The sequence below is a fragment of the Pungitius pungitius genome, chromosome 16 (assembly GCF_949316345.1).
Source record: "Pungitius pungitius chromosome 16, fPunPun2.1, whole genome shotgun sequence".
Taxonomy (NCBI): Eukaryota; Metazoa; Chordata; class Actinopteri; order Perciformes; family Gasterosteidae; genus Pungitius; species Pungitius pungitius.
The window spans coordinates 6,862,203-6,886,374 of NC_084915.1; the positions used below are offsets into that span (position 1 = coordinate 6,862,203).

Sequence of the window (24,172 nt, forward strand, 5' to 3'; positions counted from 1 at the left end):
CATCGCCGCTCTGATCACTCCTTATAATCACTGGAACCAGACTATATCCTCAACTGATTGGGGCGAGTCGCGCCAGAGAGGCAACAATCACCGAATGTCACCGAATGATGGACACCGAAACGTCAGAGTGGTAGTGGTCACCGCGAGCCGCCATGTAAATGGCATGCAAATGTGCACCTGCACAAGCTGAGGGAGGGGAATGAGGGACTGTGGCCTATTTGATTAGGTTCCTTTCACTCATATAAAGTGTACTCCTTTTTCCCTTTTTTTCTGCATTAATCATCCTTGTTTGCTATTTCAGACAATGATCAGAGCTGCTCAGAGATTCCATCTCTTTGAAATGAGTCCAATGTGCATTCAACGTGCGCCCTGGAGTACCTTCAATGCGTCGTCATGGTGGGAGGCAAGAAGCGCATATTCAATGTCACATCAATGATTATTGGAGCTTTGACAAATCTGCACAGTGGCTTGGATGCGCTCGGCCAGGTCGGATTCTGAAAGTACCTCAGGTCAGGTCCAAGCACCTTTACCACATTGGAATGACACAACAGAGGAAATCACCCTACATCATTTCCCTGATTTTTTTCTGCACAGTTTAGTTTGCTATAATATCCTTAAAAAAGGGGTATCAAATAAACAAATTCAAGACAATGTGTGGTGATAAAGTTTTTGTTGTGGATGTTTTCGTTGGGTATTGCAGGGAATACGTAAATATACCTCAATGCTGTTAAGGGCCTAAGGACTTGCGAAGGTATGCAAAATGAATTCATACAGTCTTTAAAGACGGTGACACAGTCATTTTTCTGCCTATTACGAAATTCTAAGGGCAAGCAAAATGTCAGCCATGGTATTAGATAACCAAAGCCCCAGAACGAATTTCATGCACTAACCAAGGAATCTTTTTTTCTCTGACTTTTATTATGTCCGCTCATCTGCTTCCTCTCAGTGACGGCATGAGAACAGTATGCAGAGGTTTGGCTGGCCACAGGTGGACACGACGGACGTTAACAGGCTCGCTGACGCTAAAGGCCAGTCTCTTCTCTTCAGGACCTTGACAGCCATCTCTGTCCATCGACTCTCTCCTACCTATGACTAACTTTGCTATGACCTCTGACAGGCCACCTCATCCCGACTTTGAGGCTATAGTCTCAAAGTCGGGATGAGATGACCTGTGGACCGTTGGAGTCAGGGCTTAGCTGTGCTTGTCTAAGTAGTGACCTTTGTTTACCTTTATCCCTCATGAGACCTGTGGCAGTGCACTAGTTAAGTGTCCTCCTCCCGTTCAGCTCCACCTCCAGGATCGGGCTCTAGACCAGTGGAGCATGAGAACCAGGACAGCAGGGACATAAAGGGATGATTGTGGCAGCGCAGTGACATGGAAGCAAGTAGCTCTGATTAAACTAAAAGGCCGCTTCAGGCTCGCACTGCAGAGCCCAGCCAATGGACAGGAGGGGAGACGCGGTGTCAGTGAGCAGGAGTTACTTCAGTTTAGGCCAATAAGGAGACTATGAGATGCACTCACAAGCTGATTACAATAAACCAATGAGGGAGCATTAGCCACAGAGCTAATTTAGCCTTAAACGTCTTTTCATGCCTGGGCAGGGCGCTGCTGCTGCTATGTTAGATCTAATACATAAGGTATCCTTACAACAGGTCTTTGTTCAAGTGCCTGCCTGAGTGGAGTGGTAAGGACTTTCTTAACAGGGGTTTAAATGATTGGAAAATGAGGTCATCTATCACCACATAAAAAACAGCAAGAACAATCAAACAAACTCTTCACCAAAAAATAAATAAGATATTCATGGTATCCATTGGGTTTTTTTTTCTTTACACCTGCGCACGCTTGCACCAGCGGACAAAGAGTCGTGCACATTGCTTGCAATGACTTTAATGCTGTGTTCAAGACCACTTGGGAACTCCGGCAGAATTTCCCTTCACGAAGAGGCAGTTGTCTCATGCCACACAAAAATGGACGACAGGGGACAACAATGAATAGTGAAAGTCCTAATCATAATTGCATGTATGTATTTAAAGCAATACAATTTAATATATAGTAAAACCTGCATGTCAAAATATATGCCAAGACGAGTCAGATCTCCGACTGGGCTGGAAAGCAGTAAAAAAAATACTGCCAAATGATACTGTAGAGCAGTGGTTCTCAACTGGTCTGGCTCGGGAACCAGCATCACCCCTTAATGACAAGCAGTGACCCAAATCGAGGAACATTCTCAACTTCTCAAATTTATTCAATTTTATTGATAAGCTGAATTATATATTTTATATTCAGGATGTTTAATCATCCTAAAAACCCAATGTCTCCCCCATATCAGAATGGTTTGACCCAACCTGGACACAGTGCTGAAAACATGGACGGACAAGCCGGCAAAGAAAAACGACACTCCGCTGCAAGTCCCTTCAAAATAAAATCACAGGATGATTTTTTTGTGATTTTTTGTGATTTTTTTTAATTCAAATTTTAATTTTCCCAGGCAAAGGCCCGGGACCCATTAAAAATGGGACCCACCAGTAGAGATTCACTGCTGTAGAGCATAACATTTTCCAATGAATATAGCAACAAAATGGCAACTTGCAAGGCCTTCATAGAGGACAAAAAAGGGCATACACTGTCTTCCCTAACAATCTATACGTTTGCACAACGGCACATTATTGCACAAACAGCACACAGATTCATTTGACACTATTGCAAGACCAAAATAGCATCAGCCTCCAGTTAAGAGTCCTTGAATATAAGGGGAGGCCAGGCGGTGCTGATAAGATTGTCTCATTTGGCTCACAGGGCTGGGGTGCAGCGGGCTGCCTGAGAGGAGAAGGGGAAAAAAGGCAAGGCAGGATGTGGCTACTATTAGGCAGGTAATGGGATCCATCTGAGATGCATTAGAATCAGTCAAACAGAACCACACTTCAGTTCCGTTCACATGACTGTCACAAACACTCTGAATGCACACACACCTTCAGCATGTTCTGTGGGCGACAAAAAAGGAAAGGAGGAAGAGAAAAGCGGTGGAGGAGCTCCTCTGAAGCTGTGCCGGGTCCCGGGCACGTGCTCTTTTCTAATAGTGACGGCTGGGAGAGTGGCAGCAAAACTGATGTCTATGAGAGCTGTCAGCCTCTCCCCATAACAAATGCCACTTCTCCCCCATGACAGAATGGAGACAGAAGGGAGTGACTGAGGTGTGGGAGGGGGCGGGGGTGGGGAGGGGGGGGGGGGGGGGGGGGGGCAGGTGCGGAGGTTACAGACAGAACCTGTGACCCAATTGTGGCCACACCAGCTGTTTCTCCTCCACTGCCTCACAACCACCGCCATCTCTGTGGACCACATCCTGCTAATTGGCCAATGCTGGCTAGCATAGCGTGCGTGCGCACACACACACGCACGCACGCACGCGCACACACACACACACACGCACACACGCACGCACACAGTGCTTTGCAAAATAACACGAGTGAAGTGGCATGTTCCGAGTGAGGAGGAACATTTACCTGCGCCTTAAGCTGTAGTTGCATGATGATTGATAAGTACTTCAAAACGTACAGAAATATAAATAACTAGCTGCCCCACAACCACGCCAGCTATGCCCCCCTCCTCCTCCTCTCCTGACAAGCACACAGGCAGAGAGACGAACAGAAAGGCCGACTGACGACTGACAGACTGACACACATACTGCCACCAAGATTCTTACAGAGGAGAAACTGAATTAATTGGTTTTTCCATCTTTGGCTAAGTCCTCAGAGGTGTGTGTGTGTGTGTGTGTGTGTACGGGGATAATGGTAGGTTGCAGTGACAGGCAGGTTATTTAATAAATCCTGGGATGTGTAAGTGCAGAAAGGAATGATAATACACAAAACAGTTTAAAAGGACAAGCCTCCCTTTTGCTCTGCATCGTAGCTCACAATCGTCCCTTTTCTTTTTTGCTGAAGACACTTAAACCAGCTTGCGCACACGCACACACACACACACACACACAAACACACACACACAACCTTAATCATGGACCCACATAAATACACTTAATCGCCAACACACTCACGCATGGCGAGAGCGGTACTGCAGACACATCCAAGGATGCACAAGTAGCCTACAAAGCACACAGGGAAACATGCACAAGATCTTGCTCAATCAGACTGATTTGTTTGTTTCCTTCTAAGCGTTTGAGGATTCCTCAAGGAGGAAAAAAACTTTGTATAATCAAGTCAATTATGTCATTCAATCAAGTCGAAAATCATTTCGAGCCCTTTCTCAGATCCATTGATTGCAAAGTCGTGCTGAATATTTGCCCGCCAAGTCCTATTGTGCAAATAAGGCGTCTTTATTTGGAACAGCGGGACTGGGCCGCGGCGAGGTCTTCATGCCACTTGCACAGATAAAGAGCAAAAAACAAAGTCCTTCACCTTGCTCGCTTCCAGTCAAGAATACGACCGAGGGGAACAATGGGAGAGCTGGTTGAATATCGTGTAAAATCAAAAAACAACAACAACAACATTAACAAAACACAGTTTCTATTCATTTGCAGCTCCTCCCATCTCCTTTGGGACGTTGTACATTATGTGCCCATGAAAAATCCATCCTCGGTGAAATTGTTTAAGCCCAAGGTCAGGTGCTGGTGTTCCGGCGACTCCGGCAGCTGAAGGTGACCTTGACTGATGTGGAATACGACGTGAGGGAAATGGATCTCTGCTCGGCGTGGGGACATTATCTCTGAAATGCTGCCACTGTATCAAACCGCGTTTGTGTGCGCACGCGCTCGAGAGGGGCTGGCGCATGTGTGTGTGTGTGTGCGTGCGTGTGTGCGTGCGAGCGCGGGTGCGTGCGCGTGTCCTTGTGTGAAAGCGTGTGTGCCTCGCTCCGCTGGGGGTATCGGTCATGAGAGCAGAAACTGCTGCAGCAGGATGAGACGGCTGAATATGAGCATCTGCTGAATGAACTGGTGGAGTGTTACTTTCATACCACGGCTTTGCCACAACTATTTTTTATTTCGTTTAATCTCTTATTTCTTCGCAGAGGGGTGGGTGGTCACGGCAGCCGGTTGCAATCGCTTGTTTGCACTGTGAGCATCCCGCACGTTGCTGACCGAGCGCTCGCCGCGACGGAGATTTCTTTGCCTTATGAGAGGGAGCCGCTGGCTTCTCCTAAAGCCTCAGAAAGTCCTCGCTGATCGCCGTAACGATTGGCGAGCCGGGGGGGGCCGTGTGGCCTGACCCATAATGACACTGCCTGAGTGACAGGGGGCACCGTGCACTGATTGGGTAATTATCCAATTAACATATTTCACTCTTAATGATGATACAGCTCTTTAATTTGACTACACAGACAGTGACAGTGTGCAGTGGACGCTATGCAGTGTTAAAAGAACAAAAATAAAACAGTCTTACCTTCCCAAACTGTTCAAAATACTGCTTCACGTCCTCCACTACTGTATTGGCTGACAAGCCACCCACAAATATTTTCTTTGTTCTTGTGACCATCTGGAAAGAAAAAGGGACGAGAGGAGATGATTAGTGACACCGACCAGTACCTGTGATGGCGAGGAGACATAAAAGGAGCGAGAACACTGTCGTCAAACAGTCATCAAGTCCCATGAACACTTGCAGCGAGGTGGCCAATGCTGAAGGTATCGGCAGGAAAAGACGTTCTGGGAATTTCCCAGTTTTAAATTGGAGCTGTTATCATAAAAGACTTTGGCACAATTTAAGACCTCAACTTCCTCCATAAAAGTTGATGTTCATCTTTGCTAAACAAATGAAAAAAGCTGAAAGAATTGATGGACTTTAAACCCCCATAAAAACAATTAATGAATGCTGGAAAATGGAATCAGAGTGCATTAAAGCCTCATTTAGTTTCAACCAGCAAGAATATTAAGGATTATTACCCACGGCACCAAAAAGGGCACGAACATCTGCTGCTGCAGAGAGTACATGCTAAATTTAGAAGGACGATTTCTCAGGGAAATACAGCAATAAAACACTGGCGTCAGTGTAAAATCTGTCACAAAATCTCCTCTTTTTCCTTTATTTTATAGGTTAACGTATGAATCCGGATCCATGCACCAACGTCTGTGATTTATATGTTTTGTATTATTTATTCTAAAGTTAAAGAAAACGTGTAAACAACAACCTTACGACCTCGTGTACGTACATTTGCAAACGTAGCGTAATCACCCCCCCACTGGCGATCACCCCGAAAGCGCACACGGTGATATTTCATATTTCAATATGTCGTATTTATGTAAGTCTGAGTGCGATATTCCCGCTGCTGTTGCTACGATGCGGTTTGAAATTATCCTGATGCGTAGTGTAACGTAACGAGGAGTTTAACAACGGCTGGGATGGGATGTGAACGCCGAGTCGGAGATGCGATGTCGTCTCTATCCCACTCATGTGGTCGTGATGGCTATAGCGTTGGAATGCTCGGACCTCATAGTGAGAGGCTGCATTGACGCTTTCACCTCCGCCCCCGTCAGCTGACCTAAGCTGTCAGCTGACTAAGAGTAGCGCGTGCTATTGATGAGATTCCACAGACGCAGTTCCCCAATGTGTAATCCTCTCCAAACCTTTGCTACAGTTTGAGTATTTACTGATATAAAGTAGGCATGTAACAATCTTTTGATGCACTGCTCAGTAATCTTACTGGCAAACAAAAAAAAGAGAGAGAGGGAGAGAAAGGGAGCAGCAGAGAAATTCAAAGCTGTGATCTCCCTCATCTCCCCGGTATCAAACAGAAGGAAATGGCCAGCCGTGGGATAAACACACACTGGAGATGCAGAGCAAACAATCAGGAAAGAGAAAAGAGTCCACCTTGATCAAAATGCTGACGGTGACGCCTTAAATCTGTGAAAGAGGCTTAAAACTGTGGATAAGAAAAAGAAGAAGAAGCAACATTCATCTCGAGCTGAAGTAACCATCTGTCAAGTGCTGTCCAGGTGCACATTCTCACCGGCACACAGCCTGCGCATATGCACAGCGCCTCCCACACATTGGCCCTCTCCTATGGCTTCTTGTCCTTCTTCTTTCCTTCTGTAATGTTTCACGTTCTTCCTATTACGTTACGTTGTTTTAAAATGTAAAGTTCAATTAAACAACCTTCTGCAGAAAAACAAAAGATTGCGCATGCCGAATTGTAATACACCGTAGAGGTCTACAATTCTGACTTTAAAAATGTGAAAGAGAAAAAACCGCTCCACATGTACTCGGAGACTAAAGGAAAGTTTTTTTTTTTATGCGCAAAACTTTTATTAAACCGCATCTCGCCGAGCGCTGAAGCAGACCTAAATATGCAAACACAGCATTGGGTGAATTCACACGCTGAGAGGGCGACGAATGCCACACACGTTGCTTCTGCCCCACTGATATTACAGCAAAAAATAGAAGATGTCTTTTCATACGCACACCTTCGGACTGGAGGAGAAGAGGATTTGCAAGCACGGCTGAATGCTGATGATCGCTGAGGAACACCTCGAACCCGCCAAGCAAACACTACATTGATAATGTGCCATAGTGTGGCGGGAGGTACTACCATGTCCGTTTCACGTAATGCTTGTTAACGGGCGCCTGGAGGCACGCCAGGGGCGGACGGAGCGCGGGGTCCGACGGCATTAGCGGTCAGCATCGCGGCTCTGATGCCGTAATGTTTCCCCTTATAGATATAGATAACGAGCCAGCGGCTGCATCTTCATCATCATCATCATCGCCATCACCCCTTGCCCTCCCTACAGACTTCTTGCCTCAGGCCTCGGAGGTTATCAGCCTGGGAAGGTGCCGCGGGCGACCCCGGGCCAGACAGATGCTGATAAACTGGCCTCGCGAGCATTTATCAACATCACTCGCTGTTATCGTTGCCGATCTAAGCAAAAAAATAAATAACAAAATAAACAAGTCAATGTTCATCTCTGCTCGCCTTTCTCTCCATCAGCCGTTTGTCCCGCTCCCCTTCTGGGCCACCCGGTCCCCGGCCGCTTTACCGGCCCCGCTCCGCCGGGGCGGAAAACCAGTGGAGCCGTCGGCGGCGGCGTCTTTATCTTTATACTCTGACACGCGGGCGCCGTGGCTGATGGGATTGCTTGAGTCGACGGAATTACTTTCTCTATTTTACTCTCGGAGGTGACGGCCGTCTCCTCACAGCGCATCCCTCTTTGCTCCCGAGTAAGGCCGTTAACGATGCCAAAGGTTACGACTTCATGGCCGTTTGCTGCACTCTGACACAACACAAAATGTATCAGCTACGATGTGTAAAAGACGCCGTCTTTTACACATCGGCAGCCAATGGACAAACGTGTTGATTGGATGGAATGACTCGGAAATGACATTTCATTTGACACAGACCTTTCTCAACTGAATCATTCACATACTCGCAGTGCTTACTACCAGGGAACCTTTACAGCAACATTAGCTGTGATTGTTTGGGTCCGACCGAGCTTAACATCTTAACAACAACCCACATATCACCGACATATCACCAGCCGACAGGTTATAAAAATGGACCATGCTTCAACCCAGTTTTTTTTTTCTTTTCCTCTTAACCCAATTTCAAACATCCTGTTATTTTTGCACCTCCCTAAGAGATGGTAAGGAGAGTTATGGGTGTGCGCCTTTGAGAGTGTTTGTATGTGGTTGTGTGCGTGCGTGTGCATGTGTGTGTGTGTGTGCACGATGGGGCTGCAACACATTCTGTTCCGGAGCGGTTCTGTTGGAAGGGATGGAGTGCCACAGATAAACGTACAGAGAAGCTGACCTTATCAACATGTGACGCAACTGAAATGAGGAAAGCTACAGTACTGTACTCATAACTATAGCCATGTCATTTTTGAAGGCTTTTGAAGCCCTCAGATATTTCTAAAAGTTGGCTGGACTGGATTCATTTTGTGACTGTGTGACTGAATCTGTACCATCTTGAATTTCCTAAACGGGAAAACTCAAATTGACTTGTCCATCCATCCTTGTTTGACTCTGCATTTAGATTGCAACTTCAGTACATTTCACCACATCCAAGGAATGCTATTGCTTCGTATCTAAATACTCCAGCGACATAGTTGGTGCTGATACTAGAAAGGGTGTAAAAAAACATTGTCAGTCTATTATTGTCAGCCCACATGAAAAAAACTAAAAAAATTATTCAGTTCCCTTTAATATTGTCCAGAGATAGTGTTTAGAACGCTTTGTCCATACAGCTCAACAACAATATCCTACTTCTAGCCTGCAGCGGGCACACACCTACACACACTTGCTGACATCACAGGGAGCAGCCAGGAAGGATGAGGAGGCTGCGACTTAGAGAGCTCAACACCTGACACCTAGTAAATCCCCTGAGCTATTTAAGTCATTCATATCCATCAAATTAAAGTCCTATAGTTAAATAACTATTATACTATTTGGTCCTTACACCCCAGTACCCACGTGTGGCAAAAGGACATAACGAAACGCCACGGTGATGCTCATCACTCAAGGTTCAAGGTATGGGCTGACTAATGCGTTGGTCAATGTCCAGATTTCAGGGCACAGTAATCTGCCTTATCATTTCTGTATGGCCTGCAGGGAAGGGATATTTGAGGGATACAGACTTAAATAGCTCAAATATTCTCCATCTGGTAACAAACCAGCAGACAAACAAATGACGCCGTCAATGTAATGACCAGGCTGAAGCCATATTCACCCCTTATTGATTTTTCCTAGTAACTTTGGAGGTGACTTTCTTTGCCATAACCTAAATGAATGTTAAGAAATGAAGACAAAATGCACCAAACTAGCAGTTTGACTTCCTTAATGCCCCCCATCTGACTCACAAAGCCAACTTGGGATGTACTGTATCTTTTAAGGCCACGCCAGGCAGGTTAATTATCTAAGTCACTCAAGAACAGGCTGCTTCACACTTTGATGAATCTGATCTATTGTCTGATTTGCATATTTGTGTGAGTGTTAGTTTGTGTGTGCGTGCATAATATCTTTCCTCTTTTTCAAATTAAGAGTAAACAATGCACCTCATTCATTGCATCCCTTTATAATATCGTGCTCTTGGCTTAAGTATGCCTTAAAAGCGAGAGGGGGAGGGGAGGCTGCGAATGCATAGGAAGCTGAAAAAGATAAGCCCGCAGACAATATTGCAGGATACAACATTATCATTATCATTTGTGGAAATTGTAGGACTTTACCTGTGGCAGAAAACAAAATTTCAAAGAGCCGACAAAAAGCTATTAGTGTGTGGAACGTGCACGCGCGGCGCGCAGAGACAAAGCGCCAACGTTATTAACTCCCCAAGTGGGGTATGAGAGGAGATGAATATAGTGTGGGACAATATAACAATGAGAGAGGAGTAGGCAAAACAGAGCAGGCAGAACAAACACACACAAAAGGTGTAACGTATTTATGCAAATGTTGGACTTTTTCGGCGCAGACACTCTAAACTTGTTGTCTTTGGGGATGATCGACCATCGTTTCGTGGCCTTACTGGAAGGGTAAGCGGACACTGCTCGGCAACGTTCTCCATTAGATTACAGATCAACGTCTTCACCTCTCGTCTGAGACCTCCTCTGTTCGCTGCATTTGCACACGTCCGGGAGGCCAAAAGGTTTCTGCTGCTGAGCTCGGCGTATTGAGTGAAGAGAAAGATATTTTTAGTAGATTCATCCCTCAAGGGGGAGACAATCTAACTATTATTCAGTTAAATAGCCAAATGTGATCGCCTCATTATAAAAGGTGATGAAATGAGTTATGGGAAACAAAAGCAATCAATGCCGGATGTTCATGGTCAAACGTAATTTTAACAACAACAACCACATTAAAATAATAACAGTCTAATTTACTTAATAAGTAGCCTGCTTCATTCATATCTCACTGGACTGGAGCGGCTGTGAGCCATTAGTCAAACGGCGGTAAAGTGACTTCATAATGCGTTCTTCATAAGCTTTTTGGTCCTTTAAATATCCACAAAGCAAAATTGAACAGATTAGCTCCCATCCTCTGTATCCTAAATCCTCTGTACTCCTACGTTACAAAGGTGGTGACAATAAGTGCATTTTTAATTAATTCCAAGGCACGTGACGATGAGTGGTTATGAACACTTGTAATGTTAGACATTCTTGCCATTATTAGTTATACAGTTATTAAAGTCATCTCTAAATGATCATTGATCATTGACGCCATGTATTATTTACCTACGTGCAAGTTATTGACATCATATAAATAACATAAATATGAGCATTGCATCGGTAAAGATTACCTCGCTTCTTCCCTTTAACTCTCAGAAGAGCCTCTCAAACTGGATTCTGTCATATTTCCCATTAACTTACATTTATTAGGAGTGGATTTTTCAGTCTCACACTCTGCAGTCTCCAACACACACAGCGCACAGACGCCATTCTCAGAGCCGGTCCTCCGGCAGGTCGCCGACATCACCCAACCAGACATGATTACAAGGTGTAAGCCTTCCTCATGGCCCCCACCTCTCACAAACAGTTGTAAACACAGAGCCCCGGAGGGAGGGCGGGTTTCGATGTCATTTCTCATACCTAAAAATAATGGGACAGATAGAAAAAATAAAACAAATAAAAAATAAAGCCATCGCTCTTTGTTGTATGAGGGGAAATAATTACTGGCATTCAGATCTGCTCCGCGGCCTCGTTCACGAGCAACCAGAAAGCATCTGTCAATGCAATGTAGTATGATCAAAGGCCTAGACGATGTGCAGGAACAGTGCGCTCACAGTGGGACGCGCGCGCACACACACACACAAGCAGGCACACACACCAAATACATGGCCAGTCCAGGTAAACACTGCCTCTGCTCATTTGCATCAGTAGAGCTGACTCACAAAGACAAAAACACAGCCGATAAACAACAAACAGCAGCACAATCACTTCTGCTTTGGAGGGCGTTCTACACACGACAGAAAGCAAGGGCAGAGCGCACGGCGGTAAGGCGGGATTAGATCGTCATCGCAGGAAGGGAGAGTGATTAGAGCCGCCGCCGGTGTCTCCTGTCCAGCAACAAGTTGGGGATAAGGGGCACCCGCATTGGGCCGGCTCCTTTCCCCTCCATGCCCTTTTAAAAAGTGGCCTAATCTGGGCTCTAGTGTGCATAAATAGATCTGTAATTGCTTATTACACTGCAATTAGGGCAAAGGAGATGAAGGAAGGAAAGATGCTTAGTGCAAATGTGGAGTGACAGGCCCAAGCACCTGGGCTTGGGATTACAGTGGCCATTTGCACACGGACTGAAAATGAGCGCTATCAGAGAGAGAGAGAGAGGGGGGGGGGGAGAGAAGTTGGGGTGGGGGGTGGGGGAAGGGGCTGTCAAGCACAGTGCAGAAGCTAATGACAACCCTGGCTTCGAGTTGCACAGGCGTCTTTGAAGCCCGGCTCTGATCAGAGCTGTGATTGTCACCGCTGCAGCGCCACCACTCCTGTATTAACCTACACTAACATCTATTCAGTGAAAGTCACAGGCGCACTCTAAAAAAAAACTAACAAAAGAAAAAAGTTAGGGGGCCATCTGCGGGATGGCCGAGAGATGAGTATTTTTTTTTTTTTTTAAACACGCGAGTGAGGGTCGCCGTTTGCATATATGGCCCCCACTGCGAGTTGGGCTGAACATGGGGGCCAGATACGGCTGATTAGCTGCACTTCCCACTACGGTTAAGAAGATTGATAGGAGCAGCTTAGAGCTGATTATGGGGCCCTGGAGATGCATGGGCCCTTACCCAAACAGCACATTCACACAGCATTCACAATGAGCACAGCGTGCCTCCGCTCGCCACCGAATGGGCATTGAGCAAACGTTACAGCGAGGAGAGGCAAATAAGAGACATTGGACAACGCCAGAAGGGCTCTTAAGAGCCTCTTTTTTTTGGAGGGGGGGGGGGGGGGATATATGAATTTTATGCTAATTGGATGCTTGCTTGTGGCCAGATCTGGGGAATTTGAGAAAACGCGTTTGCGAACATTCAACATATTTCGGAGACAGTATACTGGGAACATGATGTATAAAATCCCCCCCACCCCCCCCAGGGGTGAGGAGATACAGTACGCCTCCCCGTCGCCACCGAGCTCTCTTTAGAATGCACAAGGGAATTTCACTGGGTTTTAACGCTGGCAGGCCGTTGCTTTAAAAAAATACACCCTACGCAAGAGGGACGATTTTAAGGAAATGTTGTAGAGCTAAAAAAACATCTTAACTGTATTGTAACACCTTAGCTTTATTCTAACAGTTTATCTTTTACCTTTATTTATACTCCTTCCTTAGAAAAAGTTAAATGTTATCTTTGACTTTTCCATTTATTTGGAAATCATTAGACCTGTTTATCAAATGTGCAATTATGTGAACAGAGCATCCAAGGGGGGAAAGCCCCCAATGAGCTAATAATGCCGACCTTTATAACCTTCTGCCGAGGGCTGAGCGGTTCCAAAGCAATGATTAACTCACTTAATATAGTTTGATGGTCCCTGGAGTCCAGCATGGCTCATAGCGTGGAGGAGACGGAGTCCAGAGACGACAGTCCCTTTTTACTGCTATCTGTTCTTTACGCTATTAGCGCCTCTTCTTTGGGTCTCTGCTGCCCTCTCTCTGTTTCTGAACCTTTCAGACTTTGTTGTGTACACGTTCCTTCGATTAAATTAACTTAATCCACATAGCTGGGCATAGAGTACAGTCCGTGGGTTGGCTGTTTTTATGTAACAAGCACAAGGTAGATTTAAAGAGTGCATCACACCAATCAAAATCAAATTGTTTTCATTCACAAGAGGTAAGTGTGAAAATTCACTGAACGAGCAATGGGGGGGGGGGGGGCAACGAGCAACAAGCAAGTGGCTGCGCCATTTCCTCTGTGGTAACTAACCTCTCTGCCCCGGCTGTTTGAGTGGCAGCCTTTTCAATAAGTTGATGTTCTCTTCTGTGACCCTTGACACCGATAGCAAATGTTAATTTTTGTAACAAGACCCGGGTGCTGGTGCTGACAGTACTGGAGGGGAAAACAAATGGGATTTTAACTTCCAATTACAATAATGGCTTTTTGTGACAGGCCCTCCAACTATGCACCTTATCCCGCCCCCTGTGCCTGTGTGTGTGTCTCTTTTCCTCTGTCTGACACACACACACACACACACACACACACACACACACACACACACACACACACACACACACACACACACACACACACACACACACACACACACACACACACACACACACGTTCTGCTCTGCAAATGTGACTGACATGATAGCAACAGTGACATGATGACAAAAGGAGGCGCAGAGCAACAGGGGGAGGTAAGGCCACATAAAAGGAGGAATACCCTAGTTCTCACACACACACACACACACACGTAACCGTGACATTTCCGCTGTCTAACCCTATTTACCTCTTTAATCCTCTCACCTCTCTCTGATATACAGTTTATCTTCAGCAGTTCTGAACATACAAAGCAGCACAAATAGAGCAACACAAATAATTTAGCAAAAACAATGTCGTTGTAGGTTCTTTTTTTAGCCAAGGATATTACAAATTCCCGATGATTGGTATCTTAAAACAGACATGAGCAAAAAGTCTCTCTTCAAATCTTGCTTTTGTTGTTGTGAGAAGTAAATGCGTTGGAGGTTCCTCTGCATTTGTCTCCATACCTGCACCCTGTTTTTGTAGCAACCAGATTAAAAAAGTGATGCATATTCGACACGCATTTGTTCACAACTACCACCTCCCGTTTCAGTTGATCAAATCCTGCATCCTGCATCGACTACTAGTACAGTACGACAGCTACGTGCCTCCCAATCCAATTCCTCTTTTGGCGGTTAATCAAATGCACAGCTGGGGGGGGCGTGTGATGGAGCACTGCTGGTCGCATGGAGAGGCCAATGGACCCATGACATCCCATGAAATCCAGGCTTAGCAACACCCTGGAAATCCTCAACAGTCACTCAAATTTTCATGCATTTGTCCATTAATAAAAAATGTATTATTCTTGACGCAACAATCTCACCTTCAACGACGAGACTGAATTATCCAAATAAAAAAGGTTCAGTCTGGAGTACATAGTTTATGCAAAGGTAATGAATGTCCAAAGTTTATTTTAGAAGTTAAAATTAATCCGTATAGAATTAGAAAATGGATCACTCTTCAAGCTAAAGTGCAACATTTGCTGGTGGCATTGTCTGAAATACTCTCCTCTCGTTTACGTCCTTATTACTGAATCTCTTTGTTGTGTTTTGTTCCGAGCATTTTGAATGTCACCTTGGGCTCTGCAGAAATTACGAGGGGCATTTTTCACAATCCTCCATCATTTCGGGGACAAAATTATAAATTGATTGATGGATGAATCGATTAGTCGGGAGAATAAACGGCAGATTAATCAATGATGAAAATAATAATCGCTAGTCGCAGCACTAATTAATTATGCAACCATGTAAATGGTCTAAGCAGACTTTTACTCACCCTGGCAGTTGCAACACTGTTGTCTAAATATAAATGCAGCCACATATGACTAACTGAATGCAACCTTGTTAATCATTTATAAGTAAAACAAACTCCAGGCAACTGCCAAGATGATGGAAACACAATCCATTCTACTATAAGTTAATTATGCGCTTCATTGTGTTCCAAAAGAAAAACTGGAAGTGCGCATCATCATGCCGGTCCACCAAGGTCATCAGGCGTTCAGTATCATCGGCGGCGTGGATCCAACTCGCCAGTGGCCCTATCTGGGGTGTTACACGTTTTACCATGCACCTCCCGGCTCAGCATGTCAGATTCCCCGGAGGAGGAAGTCGGTCAGGACTCTCGCCCCCCTGTGGTACGGCCTGCAATTTGAGTTGATGCAGAGCGCCGAGCCGCTCCGGCTGAGGGTGACTTTCATCCGTCACATTTTAATAGGCAATCACAGTCGGTCGTTTCTGTTTATTATTTCACTTTTTATCTATCGGCCGTCTGGGCTATCTGTTTATATTCAGGCGCAGACCGAATTTCGCACAGCTATTTGTTATAGCCATTTGAATATCCACAAAGTTTCACTGCCTGGATGATTTCTTTTTCCAAATATTTACATTGTTGATGTTTGAATTTTAATCAACACAGAGAAGAGTGAAGTGCAGTCAAAAGGACATGAAGACACGCAAACAGCCTATGAGAAAGTAAAATGAATTGACACAACATTATTTTTTTACATTATTACAACTTCATCCTTACTTTTATACATATAATTATTATTTAATATTCCTAAAGAATTTGTTAGCATATTATTCTCAGGTACCGGACATCTTTTTGATTAAGATTGTGTGCATAATAGTATGGAAAGCTTTTTCAAGTCATTGACTAGTAATTTATTTAAAAACAAAAAAAATACCAAACAATTTTGTGAACCACCACAAAGACCCAAAATCTGCTGGGTGTTTACCCCCTTAGCTGTTAGCTCTGTTGGCCGTATTAGCCCCCTTAGTTGTTAGCTCTGTTGGCCGTATTAGCCCCCTTAGTTGTTAGCTCTGTTGGCCGTATTAGCCCCCTTAGCTGTTAGCTCTGTTGGCCGTATTAGCCCCCTTAGTTGTTAGCTCTGTTGGCCGTATTAGCCCCCTTAGCTGTTAGCTCTGTTGGCCGTATTAGCCCCCTTAGCTGTTAGCTCTGTTGGCCGTATTAGCCCCCTTAGCTGTTAGCTCTGTTGGCCGTATTAGCCCCCTTAGCTGTTAGCTCTGTTGGCCGTATTAGCCCTCTTAGCTGTTAGCTCTGTTGGACGTATTAGCCCCCTTAGCTGTTAGCTCTGTTGGCCGTATTAGCCCCCTTAGCGGTTAGCTCTGTTGGCCGTATTAGCCCCCTTAGCGGTTAGCTCTGTTGGCCGTATTAGCCCCCTTAGCTGTTAGCTCTGTTGGACGTATTAGCCCCCTTAGCTGTTAGCTCTGTTGGCTGTATTAGCCCCATTAGCTCCTTGGCGGCCCCTCATTGTTGGGAAACGAGCGAGGGCTCAGCGGGCATTGAGAGTGTAAAAAAAGAGCCTACAGTCCACAAATAAGCACAACGGTTTTAAGCAACACAATGATGCAACATAAGCCGTAGAAAGACACAGACGTCAACACGTGCACGGACAAAGACAGCTGCATACATAATCCAAAATGTCCTGGTGGAGATAATGATAGCATTAATAATAGCATCATCTCCATATCAAAGTCATATCCGCGATGTCACTTAGCCTAAATTGTGAAAAACAGGAGAGCGTTCAATTTTACTTTTAAAAATAAAATACCGTCTGTTTTTTTAATCGTGGTAGTCTGATAGCTACTTTAGACTTAATGCACCAATCTACAGCTCATCCACAACGTATTTCTTTATAGTTGAACATTTTTTTTTTTACTCTTTTCAGTCATCCAAACAACAGTTGTGGTCCACTTAATTGATGTAATTATTGTTCATCATGTTGAGTGTTTGCTGAACGACTTCTAAACCCCGAGCCTCTCAGCTCCTCTCAGGAGGGGAATTGGGCGAGCATGAAGCACTCAAGTTTTGTGTCATGCTTCACAGGAACCTAGAAGATGAGTGGAATAATTCTCAGCTCTTAAAGCGCTCAGGAGGGTTCAGCAGCGAGGCTCAACCAAGTCATTCTTTGCCGCGTAGAGAGCCCCACGGTAATACCCGCCGGCCGGCGTCCAGTTACGGTGGACACGCATCCGCTCGGCCCACAACGCGCAGCGGTTTAACGGCAGGTGACGCCTGGTGGAGCGAGCGCAGTGATCCTGACTAGATGTCATCTAAACGGGGACTTGTTAGCGCTCTGTTGCGCCGCGGCCTCACACTCCTCGATGCTTTCCTTGACGCTCTATCCAGATGTGATTGGAAGAAAAGCAGCGGAGGAGGAGTCTCAGGAGAGCTGACGGGTGCAGAAGGGAGGAAAATCTCTTTTTGTTTGGTGGAAGATATTTCGCTATCTCTGGAATGACAGAAACTGCTTGTGGCTAGCAGAGGCCTCAGCTGTGGCAAAAGAGAGGCCCCCACTGCCTTTTCGCTCCCGACCAAACTACTCTGCATCTCCCAAATCTTCCATCTCTGCCCCGGAGCGGTGGCGGGAACAAACAAAAACCTCCTGCCTTCCGCTATTTGTCTGCCTTTCATTTCCTCAGAGGAAGAGTGGCTCTCTTAAAATATGCAGCCACATTAAAGTGGCGTGTCCCACTGACCAAGCTACTTTCTTTGATGAGCTTGAGTCCTAATCCTTCAATGATACGTCTTCTTCCAACTCCATCACTCAAGTGAGGCGTCTCACTTTGGTTGAAGAATTTGACGGGAGAAGGGGGGTGTGGGGGAGGACGCTGGTTTTCCAAGCAGCCGTTACACATGAGGCGTATAAACAAAGCAGTGTGACACTAACAGAGAATGGATTTCTGCACACGCACAGGGGCAGGGCACGCCGCCGGGCCACAAACTGAGCCCCCCCCCCCGGCCCCACCCACAGCGTAATTGACTCTCCAGCCCAAGCCGGGCAGTGGGCCTGACCCCCACAGCTCCGGCCGGTCGTTTGCTACTGACCTCCGCTGAGGTGCCAATAAAAGATGTCCATCGAGTACTGAGCAGAGCAAACTGCCTCACCTGGCTCCCGCTGACAGCTGAGCGCCACCGGTTGAGGGCCTGCCTGTACTGAGAGGACGAGGAGGCGGGGGTAGGGGAGGGTCATTTTGAGACTTCAAAAGGTATCAAAGCAAATTATGATGCACCTAACTAAAGACAGAAAGAATATTCAATAATAGTGCAAATAATGGGACTAATAAAACTGTACTGGGAGGATATCATTAAACTGGAACTGCCGTGCACACTGCAGTTGTAGCTGCAAATGACGCATACTGTTCCCATTCCATTGTTTAATTAGAACATTTTCCGACAAGTTAACAAGCAATTCTTGCTCAAGATACCAATCTAATGATCCTTGAGCATATCTATCTGTTCTATCTATTAGCGTAGACACATCCGAGAAACACCGAGTGACACCGACAACCCTGCGAACACTAGTCTCTTCTGTTGAAGCCTTTACTTTAGTTGCAGGCCCTTTTCACACTATGCGTGCACTATTAAACTGTAGTTTAACATGAGCCCAGCATTACAAACCCTGTCACATAACCAGTGATCTAAATATTGAAAATAGGGCTTTGTGAAGTTGTAGTGACTGAGTGATAAAAATATTCAAGTGCATAATCCAACTACTAAAACATGTCAAGTAAAAAGGGTAATTTGCATAAAAGAGAAATATGGCTTCTCTTTGTAAGAATTTGAAAGAAAAATGACAATGACATTGGCAATAAGTAAGTGGCAGAGATTATTATGAACACCATGCTATTGTAAGCAACATCATTCAGAGGGATGTGCAAATAAAATTACACTTGTTGGACTGAAACTTAAAGTAATGTTTGTTATTTCTTTTTACAATATAAAACTGTGTTTCAGTCAGTAAAATATGAGCACCATATATGTCCTGTGAACCTGAGTTCCGGTAATATTTAAGCAGGAGTAGGAGGTGTGGGGGGAAAGGCGTGCCCGAGTTGCATGCTCCATTGCATGAGTCTCGCGCTCGCTGCAGGAGACGTGGCCCGGGGCCATGTTCCAGATTTGGGGGAGTTCCAGGTGTCACTCGGCACAGTTAGCCAACTTATCAAACCTGCTTCATGTGTTGGGCCCACTGGTCCCACTTCTGTCACGGGCGAGCAAAACAAATTCATACACAACGCAGGCTGCACATCGCCACTAATTCCCCAGAATGGGTTGTGATTGAAAAGGTTCTGCAATCGATTCCATTCCATGTGTATTTGATTTGGGACGTTTCCAGTACAATGCTGACTTTGTTGGCTCAGAAAGAGATTTTAAGAGAGCTAATGCTGTTGATTGTGAAAGGAACCCCACCAACCCGGTGCATTATTAAAAACATTTATGCTTACATGAAGAATTGCCCCCAAAGCAATATAACCTATTAATATTTTACCTCACCTTTGCACATATTATTGATGGATTGACTTTGTCCAGCTCTTCTCCATTCTGAATAAGAAGCCTTTCAAGGTGAAGTTAACAATTTAATCCATTCCTCTGCTTGAAGTGGTTAAACATGGATGAAAACAAAGCCATTAATATCATATTTAATTTCTGCCAGTAATGCTACGTAAATCCTACCAAGTGTTTGTACTGGGTCCTACCTTTGACCCAGTACAAGCAACACCACGAGTCGAGGAAATTGTAAATGCAAATTGTAATATATATATATATATATATATATAGTGAGAATGAACAAGCCCATTCATAAGCAAACACACAGCTCAGAGGAACGTCAGTGTTTTATAGCCTAATAAATCACCTGATGTGTTGCAGAATTAGTTATCCATTGTTTCCATTTAAAAAAAACATTAACCTCAGTTTCTGTGCACTGCTGCTGAAAAAAAAAAAGAACTAAGTCCTAGACAAGGAACTGATCATCATCTTTAAAGAATAAGCTTTTAAAACTTCAAACTGGCTCATTTACAGAATTTCACTTCCAAAGGAGTCTATTTAATGAATTTCATTTCCTTGTGCATAATAAATGGGAAATTCATCACAGCTTATTACATTACTGTCAGGTGGTAGGAGATCTATTCTATTGTTAACCCATTCTAACCCAAACTGACTATTTTATGCACATATTAAGACAATTATATTTCTAGACTTGTGTGTGTATATATATATATATATATATATCAATAGATTAAAATAACATCAATACATTTTGAAATGTATTAATCACAATTGAAGTTTGTTTTTCTTCGAAATCTCATGATTTAACAAGTAATCAATTATTAATTTAGAAAACAATTTAGAAGAAGTGGTCCGTTCTGTTTGACACGTGGAGGAATTCCTCTGCACAGTTCACCGCTGCGTGTTGCGCGTCTGTTTGTTTGACTTCCAATGCAAAAAAGCTCTCTCCATCTCCAGCTACCGTCTCGGTCCCTCTGATCTCACTGACTGCAGCTAGCGGCGGTTTCGTTTCCGGGGTCAACGCTCACCAGAAGTAAACAAAGCTGCGTTAACTGCAGTGAAATATTTCATTGCATCAATCTCGGCCACAATAATTGCATAGATTAACACATTAATGTTGACAGCACTAATCATCAACATCAATGTTTTGTATAAACCTTTCAGGAGCAGATATGTCAGCAGAACAACTATTCTGTTAAAACATGCACCGAAACAAGCACTCACTTTAAAATAAACTGAAATTGTCTCTGAGCATCAATTTGCTTGCTGTGTCCTGACCTATTAGCAAAAGTTATGTCAAGTTTTATAGCTTATGGAAATTGACTCCAAATCATTACAAACTTTTTCATAAAAGGTTCCCCACAGAGTTGTAGACCTCTAGCTGCTTCATGGTGCTGCTTCTCTATAAGTGGGTCCCCGATTTGTTTATATCATGGGGGGGGGGGGCGCACACACAGGGACAAATAAACACAAATATAACTTGTGTCTGTTTAAGGGGAAACTCCACAGGGCCCGTTTAATGGACTCTTGTTTTTTGGAGGCAAAAGTCTCTGGAGCAGGTGCATGTGACTCAGACACAGCAGTTGCTCTGTAATATCAAACTTGGCCCAGGAGAAGTTGGAAAAGCCTTTGCTGTTGTTCTTTGATCAAATGACATAGTTGACCTGGAGCCAACAATAATTGTCTATCAGAATGCTCAGAGCTAAGGTTAGCCTCAGGCTTAACTGCATTCAAAAAGGAGAAGATATTAAAAAAAAAAAACAGTTCACTGGAGGGCCTAGATGAGCTTTCGCCTCGACTATGTGAAAATGGCGTAAAGATACTGAATGCAAAGCAAAGGAGTAACTTAATCGTATCAACGTACTGCTCTAACCCATCACACATGTTGTTCCGCTTAAGCCGGCATTTCCATTCACAGCGCCGAGGCTCCAGACCGCCGCGCAACAATTGCAGGAGCGTTTAGGAGCTTCGTCAAATCCGAGGTGGCATGTATACGAAGAGATCTGGAGGGCTTCCAGCACGCCCCCCTTGGTGCAGCACAGGTGTCAGCTAAACCGCGCACGGCACACAGAAGCGGGCCGTCTGTGCGGAGGCCGACCGTAGGCGCCGCAGAAAACAGGCTTAGACACACGGTTTGACATGAAAACCCTTCTTCTCCGTAAGCTGATCCTTCTTTGTTCTGCATAAATGCCAATTACATAATTCAGTCTGGCATGCAAATCAGATTAGACGAGGCCGCGGCAGATCACCTATACCGCTCGGTCTAGTGCTGGCGCCTCGAGAGTAGGGCATTCTGGGTAAATGTGAGAATTTACTTTAAGAAAAGAAAAAACATTAATGTCAAAATGTATAGTTTGTTGCTTTAATCACTTTCACAAAGTCAGGTGCGAAGAAAGAACTGTTTGTGATGCAGAAGGATGTATCTGGCATACACATGGTGGTATTTGATTAAAGAAAACCATCTTTGAAATTTTAATAGTGAAATATCAAGGGTATTTTCAAATGCTACAGATGTCCAGGAGTATACATGACATACTATATCAGGGGAATATTTGTATGCTGAGAAGAGACGCTGACATTCAGCTTGTGGGCACTGATACCCGAGTTCACGCTGGGAAAAGGGAACCAATGCAAATTAGCAAAACGAAGGCAAAGCAACACTTTGCTGTCGGCTGCATCGAGTCATCAGTGATACGTTGCAGCAGTGCACAGCGCAGTCGGGAGAATCACAAAAGGCCTCTCAAAATGGGCTTCGGTGCATGCGTGTACTTCAGTGTGTGTGTGTGTGTGTGTGTGTGTGTGTGGGTGTGTGTTCATGTGCACGTACATTTGCATGTGTCTTCTCTTCCGCCTGGGGAACTAAAGAGCAGAACAAGCCAGAAGTTGCCTGACAGCACAAAACCCTACCCAATGTGAACTTTAAGGATGCGGGGACAGCTGGTGGAAGAGAAGAGAGTCGAGAAAAAAAGAAGAAGAAAAAAAGAGATAAAAATGGGAAACAGAAAAAAAAATGGTGTGTCTGCAGGGCGTTACTTGTGATTTTAGGAAGCGCTTTTGTCAGAAATCTTAAATGGTTGACACAGAAGACACATACTGTCAATGTATGCACGCTCTGCGCACTGTGCCTAAGAGTCGACGTTGAAGAAGCTACGTTCCACATTGAAGAGTGTATATGAGGGACCAGATGCTGAAAGGAACCACTGAGGAACATCAATGACATGAAACGGCGTCAGGCTACAGGCTCTCCCTCACAATTTGGAATCCATCTTACTTCCTCTGAAATTGTGATGTGTTGATTTCTTTCTTCTTTTTTAAAAATAATATATTTCGGAGCACACAGTGCAGTTTGGCTGCAGGCACACTTCAGTAAGTATCCAAGCATACATGCTCTAAGTGCACAGGCCATGCAGCAATGTGTGTGCGCTACACTTTGCATTAATAGATGCAATCCTGGGCCCATGTCCCTCCGGGCTCTGTTTTGTTAATGGTGTTATGGAGCACACGGGACCAGTGGCATTAACTCCATACTCAGCGCCCATCTTGGCACATCAGCTAAAAATATATAGTGAGAAGGAATGACTGTCAACAGTTCCCTGTTGCGGATAAAGACAAAGAGCTCGCTGTCTTAATGTCGTAATCCATCACAATCTGCTTGATTTTTCCATTTAGACCACCGGAAAAGGTTTTCCCATGGTTCCCTGGTCTGTGAGTTTTTAAAATGTACTTATAGATCCTTCCCAATGCAAGCCGGGCTAAATCCAACTTGTACATCTAGAGATGCATTTCCTGCCAGTTTTGTGCACATCTAGGTTGGTGCGCGTACGGCAAACCTTTACACAGCAGCAACAGGATATACAACAGGAAGACAAAAGGCATTCTATAATTCGCTATCTAACGGAGCGATGTGTCCCCGCTGTAGGCCTGGCCTCTGGGTCCCGGGGACAACTATAGAAAGATACAGATCCATAACCTGCAGTATCGGGGCCTAATTGATGCAAGTCTAGCGTGCAGCGAAAATCGACATGACAGGCATCAGCCACGTGTGACAAGATTTATCGGTTTGTCTGGGTCCTCTGCCTCGGAGGGTTTACACGGAAAGCCGCGCCGAGGCACATGCGGCGGGCACAGCTCATTTCTTTGTCATTTCTTTTGTCTAACAGCGTATGAAATTGTCGTGGGGCTCTTATTCCGTTTCGTGGAGCCGGA

The 24,172-nt window shown here is 44.9% G+C and overlaps 1 protein-coding gene across 11 annotated transcripts in view; it reads right to left on the minus strand.

Annotated features, from left to right (window-relative positions):
• msi2b (musashi RNA-binding protein 2b) overlaps window positions 1-24,172 on the minus strand; it is a 207,239-nt gene that overhangs the window by 137,209 nt on the left and 45,858 nt on the right. For all 11 annotated transcript variants that reach the window (XM_037467036.2, XM_037467034.2, XM_037467037.2 and 8 more), the window contains exon 6: window positions 5,392-5,484. In XM_037467036.2, the coding sequence (XP_037322933.1) occupies window positions 5,392-5,484 (93 nt within the window). The remainder of the gene's footprint in view (window positions 1-5,391; window positions 5,485-24,172) is intronic.